The sequence below is a fragment of the Athene noctua genome, chromosome 18 (assembly GCF_965140245.1).
Source record: "Athene noctua chromosome 18, bAthNoc1.hap1.1, whole genome shotgun sequence".
NCBI classification, from domain to species: domain Eukaryota; kingdom Metazoa; phylum Chordata; class Aves; order Strigiformes; family Strigidae; genus Athene; species Athene noctua.
The window spans coordinates 7,619,284-7,634,471 of NC_134054.1; the positions used below are offsets into that span (position 1 = coordinate 7,619,284).

Sequence of the window (15,188 nt, forward strand, 5' to 3'; positions counted from 1 at the left end):
GCCTCCCATGGAGACGTCGGGATTTCAGCTGTGTATCCCAGGTAGGGGAGATGCAGAAGGAAAAGCCCCTGTTTGGGTAGGTCTCATCATCTACCCTACTGCGAAATGGAAACCTATGCAGCAGTTTTAGAAAGAGGAAGAAAACTCACAAGGATGAAAAAAAAAAAGAAGTGGGGAGATGCTACATAAAGCGCCTGCTGATAGCCCTGTGGCAGCAGCCTGGGCAGCGGCAGCCAAGCTGGAGCTCAAGCCGGGGGGAAGCTCAGCTCCATCCCTGCCCAGCCATGTGCCTGGGGAGCTCCGGGGGCAACTCAAGCTCTGGTGCTGAATGGGGAGTGGGAGCACAGTGGGAGTTGCTGACTGGACCAGCTCCAGTGGTGCAGCCATGCTCCTGATTTTCCCCTGAGCCCCAGCATGGTCATACCTGGTATAAAAAAGCCTTAGGAGGAGGAGGAGGAGGAAGAGGAGGAAGAGGAGGAAGCCCCGCATCACCCTAACCACTCTGTCCCAGCAAGCACCATTGGCAGAGCCAACCCCCAGCTACCCAGCCACAGCCCTCGGTGCTGTACGGCAGCTCCTGGTGACGTCCGGATCACTCCCGCTCACTCATCTCCATGTCTCTCATCTCCCACTTCCCCCCAGACCAGCTCAGTGCTGTAGACCCCAGCAGAGCCCGGGGCTGGGACCAGGCACTCACACTCCTGAGAGGTGGCAGGGCCTGACATGATCCTCTCAGCCAAAATGCAGCCCAGAGGGTGAGCTGATGCCCTCCGAGCGCCTAGGAGGCTGCACCCATCCCACATTAATCCTTAGCCTGGCCAAGAGGGAGCACCAGGACACGCAGCCTCCAGCACCCCCATGAATTCGAGGTCTCTGCAAAGATCAAGCAAAGATTATGAAGTTCCTGTGCTGGTTTTTCCCCATTTTGGTGTTGGAATCTCTGGTCAGCTCATGTGCTCCAGCACCTCTTTGCAGCAGCCATTCAGGGTGAAGACTCCTCCCCTCCTACACAATCCTGCCAAGTGGGGTGCACAGAGTCCTGGGTGGGACCCTGAGAGCCTCCTGGCCCTGCACTGCTTTGGCAGATTGACCCACGCCTCTCAGTTGGCAAGAAACTACATCCCTGACTCCTGCACAGCCTGAGGAGCCGGATGTTTTCCCGGCTTGTCAGCAAACAGATTGCTTTAGCTTCAGATAAACTGATAAATTCTTCTGTGGGAGCTCTGTCTGGAGGGGAGAGGGGACAATCTGATGCACCAACAGAGCTGCTCTGCTGCTGCTGTCCCCTTTGAGGGTCCCTGTGGCACCCTGGCACTGACGGGGCTGAGTTAGGAGGGGGAATCGGAGCCAACACTCCAAGCAAGGAAGAGGAGAGTGGCTGAGGAGGTGGCTGGAGCCCTGGCTGTCCAGCTTTCCAAGAAAGCTTATCAACAGAGAGCATGTTTGTAATCTCCAGCCACTTCCTGAATTTAGATCTCACTGCTGTTTGCAGCAACTTGGCTCACACAGTTCACTGGGAATGAAGAAGGTTATTTGATGATCAGAAAGAACTCCCTCTTCCCATGGTGGGGGACAGGGAGGGGACGGGATGGGGGGAAGGAGCAGCCTCAGCCTCTGTCAAGGTTGGGGGTTTGTGCTTTCTGCTCATTCCAAGGGGCATCAAGGAAGAAAGCCATCAGCAAGGCATCTGCCAGGGAAGCGGTTTTGCTTTTTATGTTGGGGTTTCTGAAACTTTCAGCGGAAACATTTAATTTCAGGAGAAAAACAGTGTTGTCACTCAAAACCCACGGCTGTGCCAAAAAAGGCATATCTGGGGGGAAATGAGACACTTCTGCTTGAGAAAACAAACAAAAGCTGCCCAGATCCCACTGGCAGCTGGTTTGGGAGCCAGGGAGCAGCAGTGCAGTGGGGATGGCTATACATCATCCCAGCCCAGCATCCCAGCTCACCATCCCAGTCCATCACCCCAGTCCATCATGACCAGGAGAGTATCCCAATGGTCCCACCAGGTCCATCTGCAGGGACTGACTTACATTCACTCTACCCCAGTCCCTGGACCCTTGCTTTGGCCCAGCTCCTCCTGCAAAGCCCCCTGAAGCCCTTCTGTCTCTGTGCACAGGGAAGGGGCTGCATTCATTTCTGGGAAGGGCATCATGAAGGAGGAACCTGCTGCATTTTGACCTTTTGGCACCAGTGACTGTTTCAGAACAAAAGCAGAGAGTCTCTCTCATGAGACACCCCCAGGGTGAGTCATGGTCCCCGTCAAAGGGAAGGAAGAAATCGCCTTTAAAAAAGACCTCCAGGGTCTGTGGGTAAACACTGCCCAAGGAAGCAACAGGAGAAGGAGGCTTGGAAAACTCCTGGGACCTGGGTGCATGTGATCCTGGCTCCATCCCACAGGGTGCTTCATGAATAACCACAGGGAAAAATCCACGTTGGGAGTGAGAAGCTGGAAAATGAGGATTTTCCTGGTTTGGACCCTTTTCTCAGGTAAGACACGGGAGCACAGGGCAGGCGGTTCCCACCCCAAGGGCTCTGACAGAGCTGTGGACAGTCTGGGACCCAGACGGCCCAGGAAGCCCAGCGCGGTCACGGCAAGAGCCCAGCTAATACTGTCCTTTTCTTGTGGCCAGTGGGTGGCTACAGGGGGTGATCTCTGAGATATGCTTGTATTGCTGTCATATGAACCCTGCTAATAAGGCTTTTTGCTCGTTTAATAACATGCATGCTTGACAGGGACTCTTTTTTTAATGACTGGGGACATCTCATCTCCTCATTGCTGAGTGCACGGACTCAGCCTCCCTTGGGACAGGGTGGCCCCCATCATCCTGGGCTCAGGTCCAGTGTCCTCAGGTCCCCGAGGCAATGCTGGTACATGCTTGCAGCACCTCTCCCTGTCCCCTGCAGGTGGCTGGGCAGTGACGGGCCCCAAGCACGCGGTGGCCAAGCAGGGCAGCTCGCTGGCAGTGTCCTGCAGCTACAAGCCAGGCTACGAGCACTACTCCAAGTACTGGTGCCGCCCGAGCTTCCTCTGGTTTTGCTTCACCTACATCGCCCAAACCAATGGCTCAGAGGTGACGGTGACACAGGATGGCGTGTCCATCAGGGACAACCACATGGCACGCTCATTCACGGTGATGTTGAGTGGTGTCACGTCGAGTGATGCAGGCTGGTACTCCTGCGGGTTGAGTAGGACACTGTGGTTCAACCTGTGGCACAATATCGAGGTGATGGTGTCTGCAGGTAAAGCAGGGCTGGGAGCAAAGCAGGGGTGTGTGATGGAGCCTGTCACAGTGCTGGGGACAGGGCCTCCCCAGCCAGGGGAGCACAGGGCTTCTCAAAGTGGGAACAAGCTCCTTGCGGGCATGAGACCCGCTGGAGGCTGCCCTGGTGCAAATCTGGATGAGGGACAGAGGAGGCTGTACGGAGCTGTCCCTCCCAGTAAAATCCCCTTTTCCTTCTCCTCCTCCTCCTCAGTGCCCAATGCATTTCCTGGACACCCTCAGTTCCACCTCCTGCACCTCTGTGGCTGAACTTTTGGGGCAGAGATCCTTGTGCAGGGAGCACGATGGGTTGCAGGGGGGTCTCGACTTTGCTCTGACTCTGTGTTTTTTTCATAGCTATTTCAACCACATCCGAGGGCAGCAATGTGAACCCATTGGTCACCAACTTCCTGGGCCCCACGGGCTCTGAGGACCCTCCAGTGCTGTGAGTCAGGGCTCGGGGTCTGGGCAAGCCCCCAGCAGCACTTCCCACCCTAAGACACATTTTCCCTTGCATGCCACCCCCATCCCTGGGTTTCCCCCATCACAGCAGCCCCAAGGGGCATCCCAGGGGCAAGCAGGGTGGCTGGCAGACATGCAAGAGCCCCAGTTCCCATGCTAATTACCCAGACCTTACTCAAGCTCTAGCCTCATCTCCTTTCTCCTATCCAGGTGCCCGCTCAGCATCACTCACCTCCTGCTCTTCCTCACCGTGAAGGCGTCCGTGGCGCTGGCCCTGGTGTGTAGGGCCGCCTGGGTGAGGAGCCGGTGCAGGAGCCGTGACCGGGAAAACCTGCAGCTCTTTGAGATGACCAGCAGCATCAGGGCACCGGGCTGCCCACCTGCCCCAACAACCTCAGAGCCGCAGGAGCGTCCTCCTGCCCCTTTCCCCCCACCCTGCCAGCACTGTGCTCCCCATCCCAGCTGCCCTGTGCCAGGAGCTGCTCTGCTCTAGGTGCTTCTCCTTCTGTGAAACCTTGGCCCCTCCTGGCAGCCCCTGCGCTGTAGAGGGGCAGTTTGGGGGTGCAGAGAGCCGGCGTCTGCTGAGCTGGAGCTGACAACTGAAGAAAATTTTGCAATAAAGCCTGGGTATCCTGCAGGTGTCTGTCCATCTGTCTGTCCGTTTGCTCCCTTCTTCAGCTGTTGGCACTGCCTGGGGCTCTGGTGGCTGATGTGTGGGGCCATGGGGGGACATGCTGTGGCATGGCTGTGGGATCATGAGGTCACAGCGGGCCACTGCACCATGGATCAGCTGAGCCCCGGCCCGGGGAGAGGAGCCCTCAGCCCTGCCAGCCCCGCCTGGTGCAACTAAACACCTGTGTCCAGCTGAGCGAGAGCCAGGGAACAGTGTCCTTCCATAACTCTTTCCCCCACTGCAGCAACTTTCCACGCTCAGCCCGAGCAAAGCTCACATCGCACTCAGCTGCACCGCGGGCTCCTTTTCTCATTGCTCCTATACTTTTCCTACACTTTTCCAGGTTCTGCATCTCTAAAAAGTGAGCACCTGCACACTGCTGAAACCCTGCCAGAACCCTGCTCTTTACATGTGCTTGTCCCCCACGGGGTGGCTGCCACCAGCAGCCATGTCACAGAGAGCAGCATGGCCACCTCCCTCCCCTCCCAGGCTATACCATATCCCACATCCCACAGCTTCTGTGAACCAAAATGCCCAAGGTGCCAGACACAGGCGTGAACCAGGATATCACAGCCCACTCCAGCCCCACACGGCAAAACCTCCGCTGCAGACGCAGTATTTTGGCTGTGCGGGAGAGGGCTGGGGACCCCGACCATGGCTCCCACACCTCACTCTCCCCCTGCTGCTCCATTGCCTGCCTGCTCCTGCCAGGAGCCCACCAGGAGTGCAGGGGCCAGGGCTGTGCTCCCACCCCCTGGGGTCCCAGCTCCTTGTTCATTGGTGGAGTTGAAGTGCCATCTCCTGGGTGAACATACAGGAGTGGGGAAGCTCCAGGAAGGGGGGGCCAGGGAAGTGGGTGAGACCTTCCATCCCTGGAGTGCCCCATCCAGGGACATGTACTGGCACCGTCAGGTGGAGACAAGCCCTGACTCAGAGCCACCACGTGTAGAAGGGATGGAGGTGGCAGCTCTAAGGCAGAGTCACGGGGAATTGCACGGCTCCCAGGTTGTTCCCTGGAGGAGAAGGGACCTGGGAGCAACTGCACAGGGACCCCCGGCAGCCCAGCACCCGGCCCGGGTGTTGCTCAGAGCAGACACCCTTTGCCTGCAGAGAGCCACTGCTGGGGGCCAGGGTTCAGGGCCAGGGCCAAGTCAGCGCCAGGGCCAGCTCAGCTGTGTCTCCACGGAGGAACACCCTGAGCACCACTAAACTCGTTGACAATAAAGCTGTCTCCTTGCCATCGCAATGGCATCAGCAGTGGGTCCACGTGTGAGGCTTTGGTCTGAGCCAGGACCAGCCTGTGGCTGTAGGATAAAGACCCTGAGACACCAGGTCCCTGTCCATGGGCTGTGTTTGTCCTGCCTGTCCCCAAACCCTCCCTCACCCTTGGGAGCTTCATCCCAAGGGTTTGCCCAACCCAGTGCAGGCTAGGCAAGTTGCTGATGGGTGGGAGGGAGGACACTGGGAGGGACTGGTTCCTCCTAAGGGACAAGGAATGGGGACAGGGGCGGAAACCTGGAGGGCCCTGGGCTGTGCTGGGGACAGCCCAGCAGGGATGTGGTGGCCAGGGCAGCAGGGGTGGGTGCTCACATCCAGCTGCACAGGGACAGGAGGCTGGGGCTCCCTCTCTGCATTTCCCCCAGGGGGAACGGGGTGCCCACGCAGGAGCACTGCCCCAGTCTGGGGGCACGTTTGGGGCTTAGGGGGTCCCTGTGCAGGGCTGAGCCACCCTTCGAGAGGCAGATCCCCCACTGGGTGCACTGTTTGGCCAGAGTGTGGCATCGAGGCAGGGAAAGGCCGGACTGTACCCTGCTGGGGGGGCTGTGCCAGGGGCAGAAAGGGGAGACCCTGGGGCAGAGGCAGGAGCAGGGCAGCAGGGCTCAGTGCATCACAGTGCCCTCAGTGACAGGGGAGGCAGGAAATTGGCTGCGACCACAGGAAACAAGACACCCCATGGCCTTGCTAAATCTCCAGCAGCAAGAAATTTGATAGCCCAGGCAGAAGAGGAAGCAAAGCCCCAGAGACACAAGGAGAACAAGGGGCAGGAGGACTGCCCGGCCACGCAGCCCAAACCAGCCTGCCCATGGGGCTCCTGCTGCTGCTCGCTGGGGTGCTGCTGCCAGGTAGGGCTGAGGGGACCCCCAGGACGCAAGCCCAGCACTGGACCCGCCCCATGGGGCAGGAGGTGTCAGGGTGGAGGCAGAATTCCCATATCTCCGTGTGTCTCTGCAGGCTGCTGGGCAGTGACGGGCCCCCGCACCATGTGGGGATATGTGGGGGGGTCCCTCTCAGTGAACTGTAGGTACGAGGCTGGCCAGGAGATGCAGCCGAAATTCTGGTGCTATCCGGGAAGAATTTTCACCTGTTCTGATGACATTATCATCACCTTGAGGGTGCAGCCCGTGGTGCGGGGGCACCGATTCTCCATCCGGGACAATCGCACATGGCGGGTGTTCACAGTGACCATGGAGAGCCTGGACAAGCGTGATGCGGGCAGCTACGTCTGTGGGGTTCGAACGAGCACATTCGATGCTGATGAAAGTCACGTTGTGAAGGTGATTGTGGCCCCAGGTCAGTCCCTGCACTTGCGTCCCCCCCCGCACAGCACCAGTGCCAACCACACGGCGGGGCCGGGGCAGCGCTGGGGGAGGAGGCGATGCCCGGCGGGTGGGAGGATGGAGAGGGACAAGGACGGCTCAGTGCCCGGGGGGCACCCGCTGCATCTGTCCCCTCTTCGCGTTCGCAGGCCCAACGCTCAGCCGGGCCCCCACCCTCCCTCCGAGCACCCCCCCGCCGACCGCCGCGGGCACGGACGCTCCTCGGGGAACGCCCGGCTCCTTCCGTTACTTCCCGGTGCTGGCCGGGCTGCAGGTGCCGGCGCTGCTCGCCATGAGCGGGGCCGTGCTGTGGGCCAGCCTGCGGGGCTGAGCCTCTGCCGGGCCCCCACGGCCGCAGCCGGCGCCGCTCCGCCCCGGGACGCCCCGGTCCCGACGGCCCCAACGGCGTGGGGGTGCGGCAGCACCGGGGCCTCGCCGCGCCCTTCCCGCCGCCGCCGGCGGCTGCAATAAAGCTTCTCCGCCACCACGCCGTGCCTCCGTTTCTTCTCTCCGGCGGCCCCCGCGGTCGGGCAGCCCCGGGACTCCCGGCGCTCCGCCTCGACGGGGCGGGCGATGCTGCGAGGGTGGGCCGGGCCCCGCGGAGAGGAACCGGGCGCGGCAGAACGGCGAGCGCCGCCGTCCCGGAGCGGCCATGCAGGTCCTGGCGCTGCTCGCCGGGGTGCTGCTGCCAGGTAAGGGGCCGGGCCGGAGCCCCCGAGCCCCGGAGCGGCTCCGGGGGGGATCTAAGCGCCGACGGGCGGGGCGGGCGCGGCGGCGGCAGCAGCACAACCGCGGCTCCGTGTGTCTCCGCAGGCTGCTGGGCAGTGATGGGCCCCCGCACCGTGCAGGGATACGTGGGGGGGTCCGTCTCGGTGAACTGCACCTACCGGGCTGGTCATGACATGAAGCCCAAATTCTGGTGCTATCCGGGAAGATTTTTCACCTGTTCTGATGACATCATCATCACCTCGAGAGAGCATCCCGTGGTGCGGCGGCACCGATTGTCCATCCAGGACAATCGCACACGGCGGGTGTTCACGGTGACCATGGAGCGCCTGGCCGAGGGGGACGCGGGCACCTACATCTGTGGGGTTCGAACGGGCAAATTGCAGGTTGATGAAAGTCACGCTGTGGAACTGATCGTGGCCCCAGGTCAGTACTTGTGGGTCCCCCACGTTCAGCACTGGTGTGTCCCCTTCAATTGCTGGGAGTGGGGGCTGCAGTCTGGGGGAGGTGGGTGCTCACGCCGCGTGGGGCAGCCCCCCGGGAGTGTGACCAGGGCTCAGCTGGCTGCCGCCGTGGCCGGTGCCACGTTCACACATTCCCTGTGCCCAGGTCTCACCACAGTCCCTTCTCAGCACCCCAGGATCACCCACCCCCATTACTGGGGTGCAGCACCCTGCTCTCTGTGCCCCATTTTCCCCTCTTATCAGACTCTGCCAGCAGGATTCTTAGCAATATTTTAAAAAATACTATAACTTGCTATAAGTAAGTAAATAAGTTGCTAAGCAATTTTCTATAAGCAAATAAGTAAATAAATCTCAAAACAAGTAGTAATTTCTCTGTATCACTGTCTGTGCTTTCCTTGCACTATTTTATAACTCCAGGGAGTTCCTCACCCCCCTTTGCTGCCCCATGTTCCACTGTGGGGCAGTCAGTGCCTGTGGGTACCAGGCCCTTGGCTCAGGGAATGTCCTTCCCTGTCCCCTCATCAGGGACCAGCCCCCATGGTGGGACACTTGTATGGGGCTGTTGTGTTAGTACCGGGCTGGGCGCGGGGTGCAGGGTGAACCCTGGTCTCTGTGTGTGCGTGTTTGGGGGGGGACTGGGACCACAAAAAGCCTCCTGGGCAGGGACAGGGGATTACAACCCTCCCACCTTGAGGAGCGTGCTCTGGACGTGGCAGAGGGGACCCAGCTTCTCCTGGTGTGACAGTAAGTGGGTCACTTCTGGCTCACTGCAAAACCCACAGGATTTTCCCCCACGGAGGTAGGGAGACTGACCAAACCTCTCCTCCATTATAGCTCCTCCTTCCATCTCCCCGGCATCACCCTACACCCTACCCACTAGCTCCATACCAGTCCCCACACAGACAACTCCCTCGGGGAAAGTTGTGGTACCAGGATCAAACCACTTGCACCACGGAGACTCCAGCCCTCCAGGGTGAGTATCAGCTCCTGCCCACAGCAGCCACCTCCCTCCATGAGGTCTCTTTGGTGCAGCTGGAGCCCTGGAACCCTCTGGGCTCTTCACGCCTCCCTTACAGATTCAGACCTCTTGCTTTTGCCTTTAAGGACCAGCGCTTCGTCCTCTCAGCCAGTCACTCTGCATGGAAAATAATCGCAGTGCCCCTGGTCTCTTGGCTCTGGCAAAGCCCTGCTTGTCCCCTTGTCTGTCTTGCAGCTTAAGCAAGGTGCAGGTTACCACCATGTGAGAAGTGGATTTTGGCTGCACCAATAAGCCTGTTTCCTTCCCCAAAACCCAGAGGGACCGTTTGCTTGTGGGAAACCAAGTGCTGAGCCGGGTCCTGTTCTGCTTTGTAGTGACACGCAGCCCAGCAGACACAGCTGACAGAGCATGAGACTGTAGTGGCAGAGCTTCCTTCCTTCTCCTTTATCTCTTGGAGGAGATGCAGGAAGTGGGCAAAGCTGAGGCCCCCGACAGCACACCCAAGGGCTCGCTGGCACACCCACCTTGCCTGGTTGCCCATTACAACCAGGTCAACAAATAGTGGAGCTAAACCAGTGCAAAATTAGGTGCAGGAACTGATCCTTAAAACAGTGATGACACGACAGCTGTCCATTTGTGTCGGCAGCTCTCAGTTTGCTCCGTGCCCAGCGTGCAGCCTGACCACCCCCACGCCTGCTTCCCTTCCTCCCCAAGCAAACCCCATCACCCACAGCCGCTCCCGCCTGCCTACTCTGTGCTGGTTCCTCCTGTGTCTGCTTCCAAAAAGAAGCTTGAGAACAGAAACTCTTTTTTTCTTGCAGCTTGAACACGGTGGAGCACATCCTCACTCCAGGCGTCGCAGTAGTTCTTCTTTTGCTTGCAGTTGCTGCTGTTGTTTTGGTAATACTGTCCAGGAAGAGGAAGAAGGGTAAGCAAAGCTGTCAGCGCCACACACGCGTTGTTTGTGCACCAGAGACTGTCTTCTGCTATATTTGTTTTTTCCTCCATATTTATTTTTTCTCGCCCATTCCCACCATGATCCATCCAATCCCTGGGTCCATCACTGAGACCTTCACCAAGGTCTCCTTCCCCCGAGGGACCAGTGGGGCTTCCCACGGGTCTCATCCCCATGGGAGCAGGGAATGGCAGCTTGGGATGGGTGCTGCCTGGCACGGCACCTGCTTGAGTTTGGGCACCGTCAGCTTCTCCAGACATGCTCAGTTGTGTAGGCCAGGCTTGCACTAGGCTTGATGCAAAGTTTGAGGCCAGTGTGAAAGATGGGGAGGGACGGGAGGGGATGTCACCAGCTGGCAGGTGGAGTCTGGTTTTATTTGAAGAACTTCTCCAGTTTAGATGGTTGATGGGGCAGCAGGTTCCCTTCCTGCTTATGGTGAGATTTGCAGCGGCAGCTGAGTTTTTTAATACATGTCTTTCCCCCTGGTTTCACTCGTGTCTAACCACATCTGTGCTTCATCCAGCTCTCTCCAGAGCAGCTGTAGAGATGGACAGGATCCACAGCACATCGCATACAGTAAGGCAAATCGCACAAGGTCTTGGGGTGGTGTGCTCCGAGCTCGCCTCGAGAGGGGAAACCTCACACCCTGAGCTGAGCAAATGATCTGCCAGAGCCGTTTGCTTTCCTCCAGGTTCATGGCTCTTTAGGCTGGGAGGGATCCTTCAGGTTCTGTTTGCCAACAGAAAGACCCGACCAGGGATTTTATGCAACTATTGCAGAGTATTCCTGGGAAGGGTATTTAAAATTGAACTGAGAGGTTTCTCTCCAAGCCCCTCCAAACATGGGAGCTGCTTCTCTGGTGAAACAGCCTTGAGAACCTGTAGCAAAGCATGCCTGAGGAGGCTGCAGGGCAGCTGATCTTTGATCACTGCTTGGAAAGTATTTTCTAATGTTTTCTGTTGGCTTTTGAGAGGGGCTTGGTGTCACTAACCAGATTTCCCTTGGAGAATGTTGAGCCAGCCCTTGCTGCAGGTTAAATTTGTGCTCCTGCAGCTGTCTCACCTCGCATGGGGAAAGGCAGCAGGACGGGAGATGTTCCCACCCCTGCGGGCTGCAGGCGGGGGAGCAGCAGAAGGTTAAGAGCTCATCCCTCTCCTTCACGTGTCAGGGAAGGGATGCCTTGAACTACGCGGAGATTAAGCACGGCTCGGGCACAGCCGAGAGCCAGTTGTACAGCAATGCCGAGGCTGTCCGCTGCTTGACAAGCACCACGACCGAATACATGGAGGTCAAGCAGAGCAATCGGGTAGGAGAACACAGAGCAGCGTCGAGCTCAAGGTGGTGGGTGGAAAGCTGGGCCGGGTGGGTGATGGCGTGGGCAGCGGGAGGGGTTGGGTGGGTAGGGGGGAGCTGCAAAGGGACATGCTGAGCTGGGGTGCAAATGACCCTGGATAATGTGGGTGCCCTCTCCAGTCCCCACAGCTGCTCCTGGGTGCTTAAAGCAGCTGAGAGAGGTTCCAGCAGATGGTGTTGCCCTGGAGCAGCCCTGTGAAGGGTGTTTTTTGTTTATCCCCCTCCTTTCCTAGTGTTTGGAAAAGGAAAAAGAAGCTACATATGCCAGCACACAGAATTCTCTGTTGGAGCAGCAGGAGATCTATGTCAATGTGCCGTCAGCTCCAGCGTGGAGGGAGTGAGCCGGCACCCGGCCCTGCCAGCTGCTCCTGCTGCCAGCAGTGCCAGCGGGACACGGGCTGGCTCTCCGCTCAGGCAGGAGCTGGCCTGACAGCAGAGCTGCTGCTCTCCTGGGCTCAGACATTTCCTTGGAGCAACCTCAAAGAGAGTAAGGTTGAGCGGGAGGCACAGAATGGGATAAGGATGAAATCATCCCTCTGCATTTGGAGACCTCACACACAGAGGAATGGTGCTGCGAATAAAAACTGCCCCTTCGGGGTAGCCCAGGCCAGACACCAGCCAGGCAGGGTGTGGGAGAGCCCAGTGATGGGAGGTGAGGGTGGGCTGGGAGTTGTGGGTAGGCTGCCTGGCTCCCTTCACCCAGCACCCGCCCCGCTTGCCCCTTTGTCTGCATTATTCACGCAGGCTGAAGCTCCCAAACCCTCTGGTCACCTCAGACTGACTTTATTTCATGCCAACACCAGGCAGAGCTGGCAGCTCCTGGGAAGCAGGACAGCAAGAAATGTTATATCCAAATACTGGGGGGCTCAGGTGGAGGGTGCAGTGCATTAGGGTCTTGGTGTGAAGGAGACAGCAGAAGTGTTCCCATCCCTCCTCCGTGGTGGCTGGGAAGTGTCTCCCCTGACCCACTCCCTGGTCTCAGCCCCGGGGAAGTTTGCTCCTGCTCTCTCTTCATCACCACTCCCAACGACCGCCGGGCTGTGAGCACAAGGATGGGCTGTAACTGTGACCCTTGTCTTCTCTGCTTTGCTGATAATTTATGTTCTGGCACCCATTAAATATGTTCTTCTGTGTAAAGTATCGCTCCTTTATCAGTGACAGCAGCTGAGAATCTAATAGCATCTAGCACAGTATTTGTATTTGTAGGGCAGTTTTCCACCTCACTGAAGGGTTTATTGCAGTGTCACCCCAAAAGTGGGTCCAGCCCCTCACTGGTACCCAGGCAGACTCCAGCAGCATGGGAACCCAGATCTTTAAGGGCAAGGACTCTGCTGCTCCCACACAAACCCTGAGCCCCACTGCTGTCTGCTGCAGGACGTCCCACAGGGCTACGCTTTGGGCACGCTGTTGCCCGCTGCATGCCGCTGCCCTCCGTGCATGCCCACCCTGCTCCTGCCCAGTGCCAGGCAACTCATCCATCGTGACATCCCACTGCCCTGAAAAACACAAGGGTGGGCATCTATTTGTGAGGCTGAATCAAGTGTATTTCAAGGCTTCATTTGGAGACAATTCATTAACTCTGTTAACCACTGCAAAACTTTGTTTCAGTATTTTTGTAATTATTTTATTTAAGAAACCATGTAGAGCATCCTTGCTCTGTCAAAACCAAAGGCAGCTGGAAGTAAACATCAGTGGTACGACAGTTGTGGTTATTCCTATAGGTTTTTCCCATATAAGCAAAATTCCTCCTGTGGTCGGTCAGGAGGTGGGATCCCTCCTTCCCGCCCTGCACAAGGCTGGGCTTCCGAAGAGGGAGCAAACACCAACGGCACAGACAAGCGTCGCTATAATTTGTAATGAAAACGAGAATCTGGCCAGATTCCAGCCATTGCTGGGAAAAAAGGGAAAGCAAATCCCTCCACACCCACCCTGACAAACTTCTGCCACAAATTTCATGTGAAACTGGGGAAATAAAATCACGTATTGCTCTTCCTGCTTCCCCATTTATTGCTGGAGATAATAACACGTCTTCTCTGAAGGAGTCGGGAGGAGGAATCAATTGGATATTTTGTAGGTAACCGAGTCCCATTATTTCATATCTGGAGGTTGTTTTCATGGTTTAAAAAAAGAACTAAATGGCTTACTTAAATTAAAGCCCTTGCCGCAGTGCTAAGGCAGAAATAGCCACCGGCTGCGTGATGGGGGTGCGTGGGGGAGCAGAGGGTGCGGGATCCTTGGGGTGTGCAAAGATGGGGTGTTTGGCAACACCCTCTGCAAGAGTTATTTTGATCACCGAAGTTTTAATAGCTGAAGACTTCCAAAGTTTTCAGGTAACTTTAAGGGCGTAAGAAATTTGTCTTTTCTCCAGTGTTAGCGGTGTTTCAGGGCAGCTGCCTGGAAGAGGGAAATAACGCCTGGCAGGGGAAACTTGTGTTTTCTGCATTGGAAGGGCTGACTCCCGATGGAAAGAGGGCTGGGAGCGGAAAACCTGAGCTCTTCTACACACACGGTCCCACGCAAGTGGCTTTGCCCAGAGAGGTGAGTTTTCCCTTGCTGTGGGAATATGGGCACTGTAGTTCTGTGCAGCCAGGCTGGTTTCAGGACCAGGGATGCTGATTTACACTGTGCAACCAGCTCTGCCCCAAAATCGTGATTTCTGAGCTCTGGCTGCAGGAGTCAGCTGAAAGTGGAGATGGCCTATCCTGTTGCACAAGCCTTCCTGAAAGAGAACAGTGATTTTTCACTTGGAAGCACCAAGAGCTGCTTCTCTACTACCTCCTCCAGGCAGATCCTCACCCTTGGGTTCTTCTTTTGGGGAGCTGCGAGGCAGAGCCTGGGCAAGGAGGGGCAGCAGGAGGGGATGGATGTGACCCTCATCAGGACAGGGGTATGTTGGAGATTCATTTTTAGAGTTAAGCTATGTTTCTAGTGGGATTGTGTGCACCCAGCTGAGAAACTCGTGGATGAGGGAGTTGGGTACTGCCAGGTAGGGATGCTCCCTGCAGGCCACCTTGTCCCACATAGCCCTGCTCCCTTCACCACCTTATCTCCACCATTCCCATATTTTATAACTCAAAGGGGATGACTTCTGGAATAATTATTGCTGGAACACATATATACTCCATACCAAAATTTGCTAATACTCCAGGGCACTCAGTGGCAGAGAAAAGCCTTCTCCTGGCCAGGGAGGAAAGGCAGAGGGTCAGAAGCAGCAATTGAGCCTTGCTGGGGAGAAGAGTGGTTCCTGGGCAAACAGGGAGCCTGTGTGAAGCTGGGGACAAAGACCCCAGCAGGGCAGAGCTAGGGGAGCCCCCGCTGCCTGGCTCATTAATGAGTTACTGTAGCCTGCAACCTGCAATTAACACATAAGGAGATGTGAGCAGATAGGACAATCCAAGCAGAAAAGCTTTTCTTCTACTCCTGCCGCAGCAAGACTGTAAGGAAGGGGAGGCCATGAAAGCAGCCGTGCACAGAGCCCTTCCTGAGCAGCTGGGGTGCTGCTGCCAGCCCTGCTTTTCTGTCCCCCCGCAGCAGGAGGGCAAGCTAGGCAGAGCCGCAGGGCTGCGGATCCCCAGCGAGGCAGGCTGGCGTTGGGGGCAGCCGGGTGCAGCCCGCTCCTGGGGAAGCCCTGGCTCAGAAGCAGGAGGTGAGCATCTTTATTCTGCTCCTTGGGTGTTTTTATTCTGCTCCTTGAGTGTCTTTATTCTCCTCCTTGA

The 15,188-nt window shown here is 57.4% G+C and overlaps 2 protein-coding genes across 2 annotated transcripts; both read left to right on the forward strand.

Moving 5' to 3' along the window:
- Nucleotides 1-6,481: 6,481 nt before the first annotated feature.
- On the forward strand, nt 6,482-7,326 carry LOC141968069 (CMRF35-like molecule 6). Its single transcript, XM_074922404.1, has 3 exons — nt 6,482-6,521; nt 6,631-6,969; nt 7,145-7,326. Exons 1-3 carry the CDS (start codon nt 6,482-6,484, stop codon nt 7,324-7,326), a joined length of 561 nt encoding a protein of 186 aa, XP_074778505.1.
- A 262-nt stretch (nt 7,327-7,588) lies between these two features.
- On the forward strand, nt 7,589-12,683 carry LOC141968071 (uncharacterized). Its single transcript, XM_074922405.1, has 7 exons — nt 7,589-7,687; nt 7,809-8,147; nt 9,020-9,158; nt 9,986-10,092; nt 10,643-10,695; nt 11,288-11,425; nt 11,706-12,683. Exons 1-7 carry the CDS (start codon nt 7,648-7,650, stop codon nt 11,811-11,813), a joined length of 924 nt encoding a protein of 307 aa, XP_074778506.1. The 5' UTR covers nt 7,589-7,647; the 3' UTR covers nt 11,814-12,683.
- The last annotated feature ends 2,505 nt before the right edge of the window (nt 12,684-15,188 follow it).

Bases quoted from the DNA above. Each gene is read 5' to 3' on its own strand.
- LOC141968069 (XM_074922404.1), top strand. From the start codon at position 6,482: ATGGGGCTCCTGCTGCTGCTCGCTGGGGTGCTGCTGCCAG. The intron at 6,522-6,630 runs GTAGGGCTGAGG...GTGTCTCTGCAG, and splicing joins CGCTGGGGTGCTGCTGCCAG to GCTGCTGGGCAGTGACGGGC. The intron at 6,970-7,144 runs GTCAGTCCCTGC...TCGCGTTCGCAG, and splicing joins GAAGGTGATTGTGGCCCCAG to GCCCAACGCTCAGCCGGGCC.
- LOC141968071 (XM_074922405.1), top strand. From the start codon at position 7,648: ATGCAGGTCCTGGCGCTGCTCGCCGGGGTGCTGCTGCCAG. The intron at 10,093-10,642 runs GTAAGCAAAGCT...TGCTTCATCCAG, and splicing joins GTCCAGGAAGAGGAAGAAGG to CTCTCTCCAGAGCAGCTGTA. The intron at 11,426-11,705 runs GTAGGAGAACAC...CTCCTTTCCTAG, and splicing joins AGGTCAAGCAGAGCAATCGG to TGTTTGGAAAAGGAAAAAGA.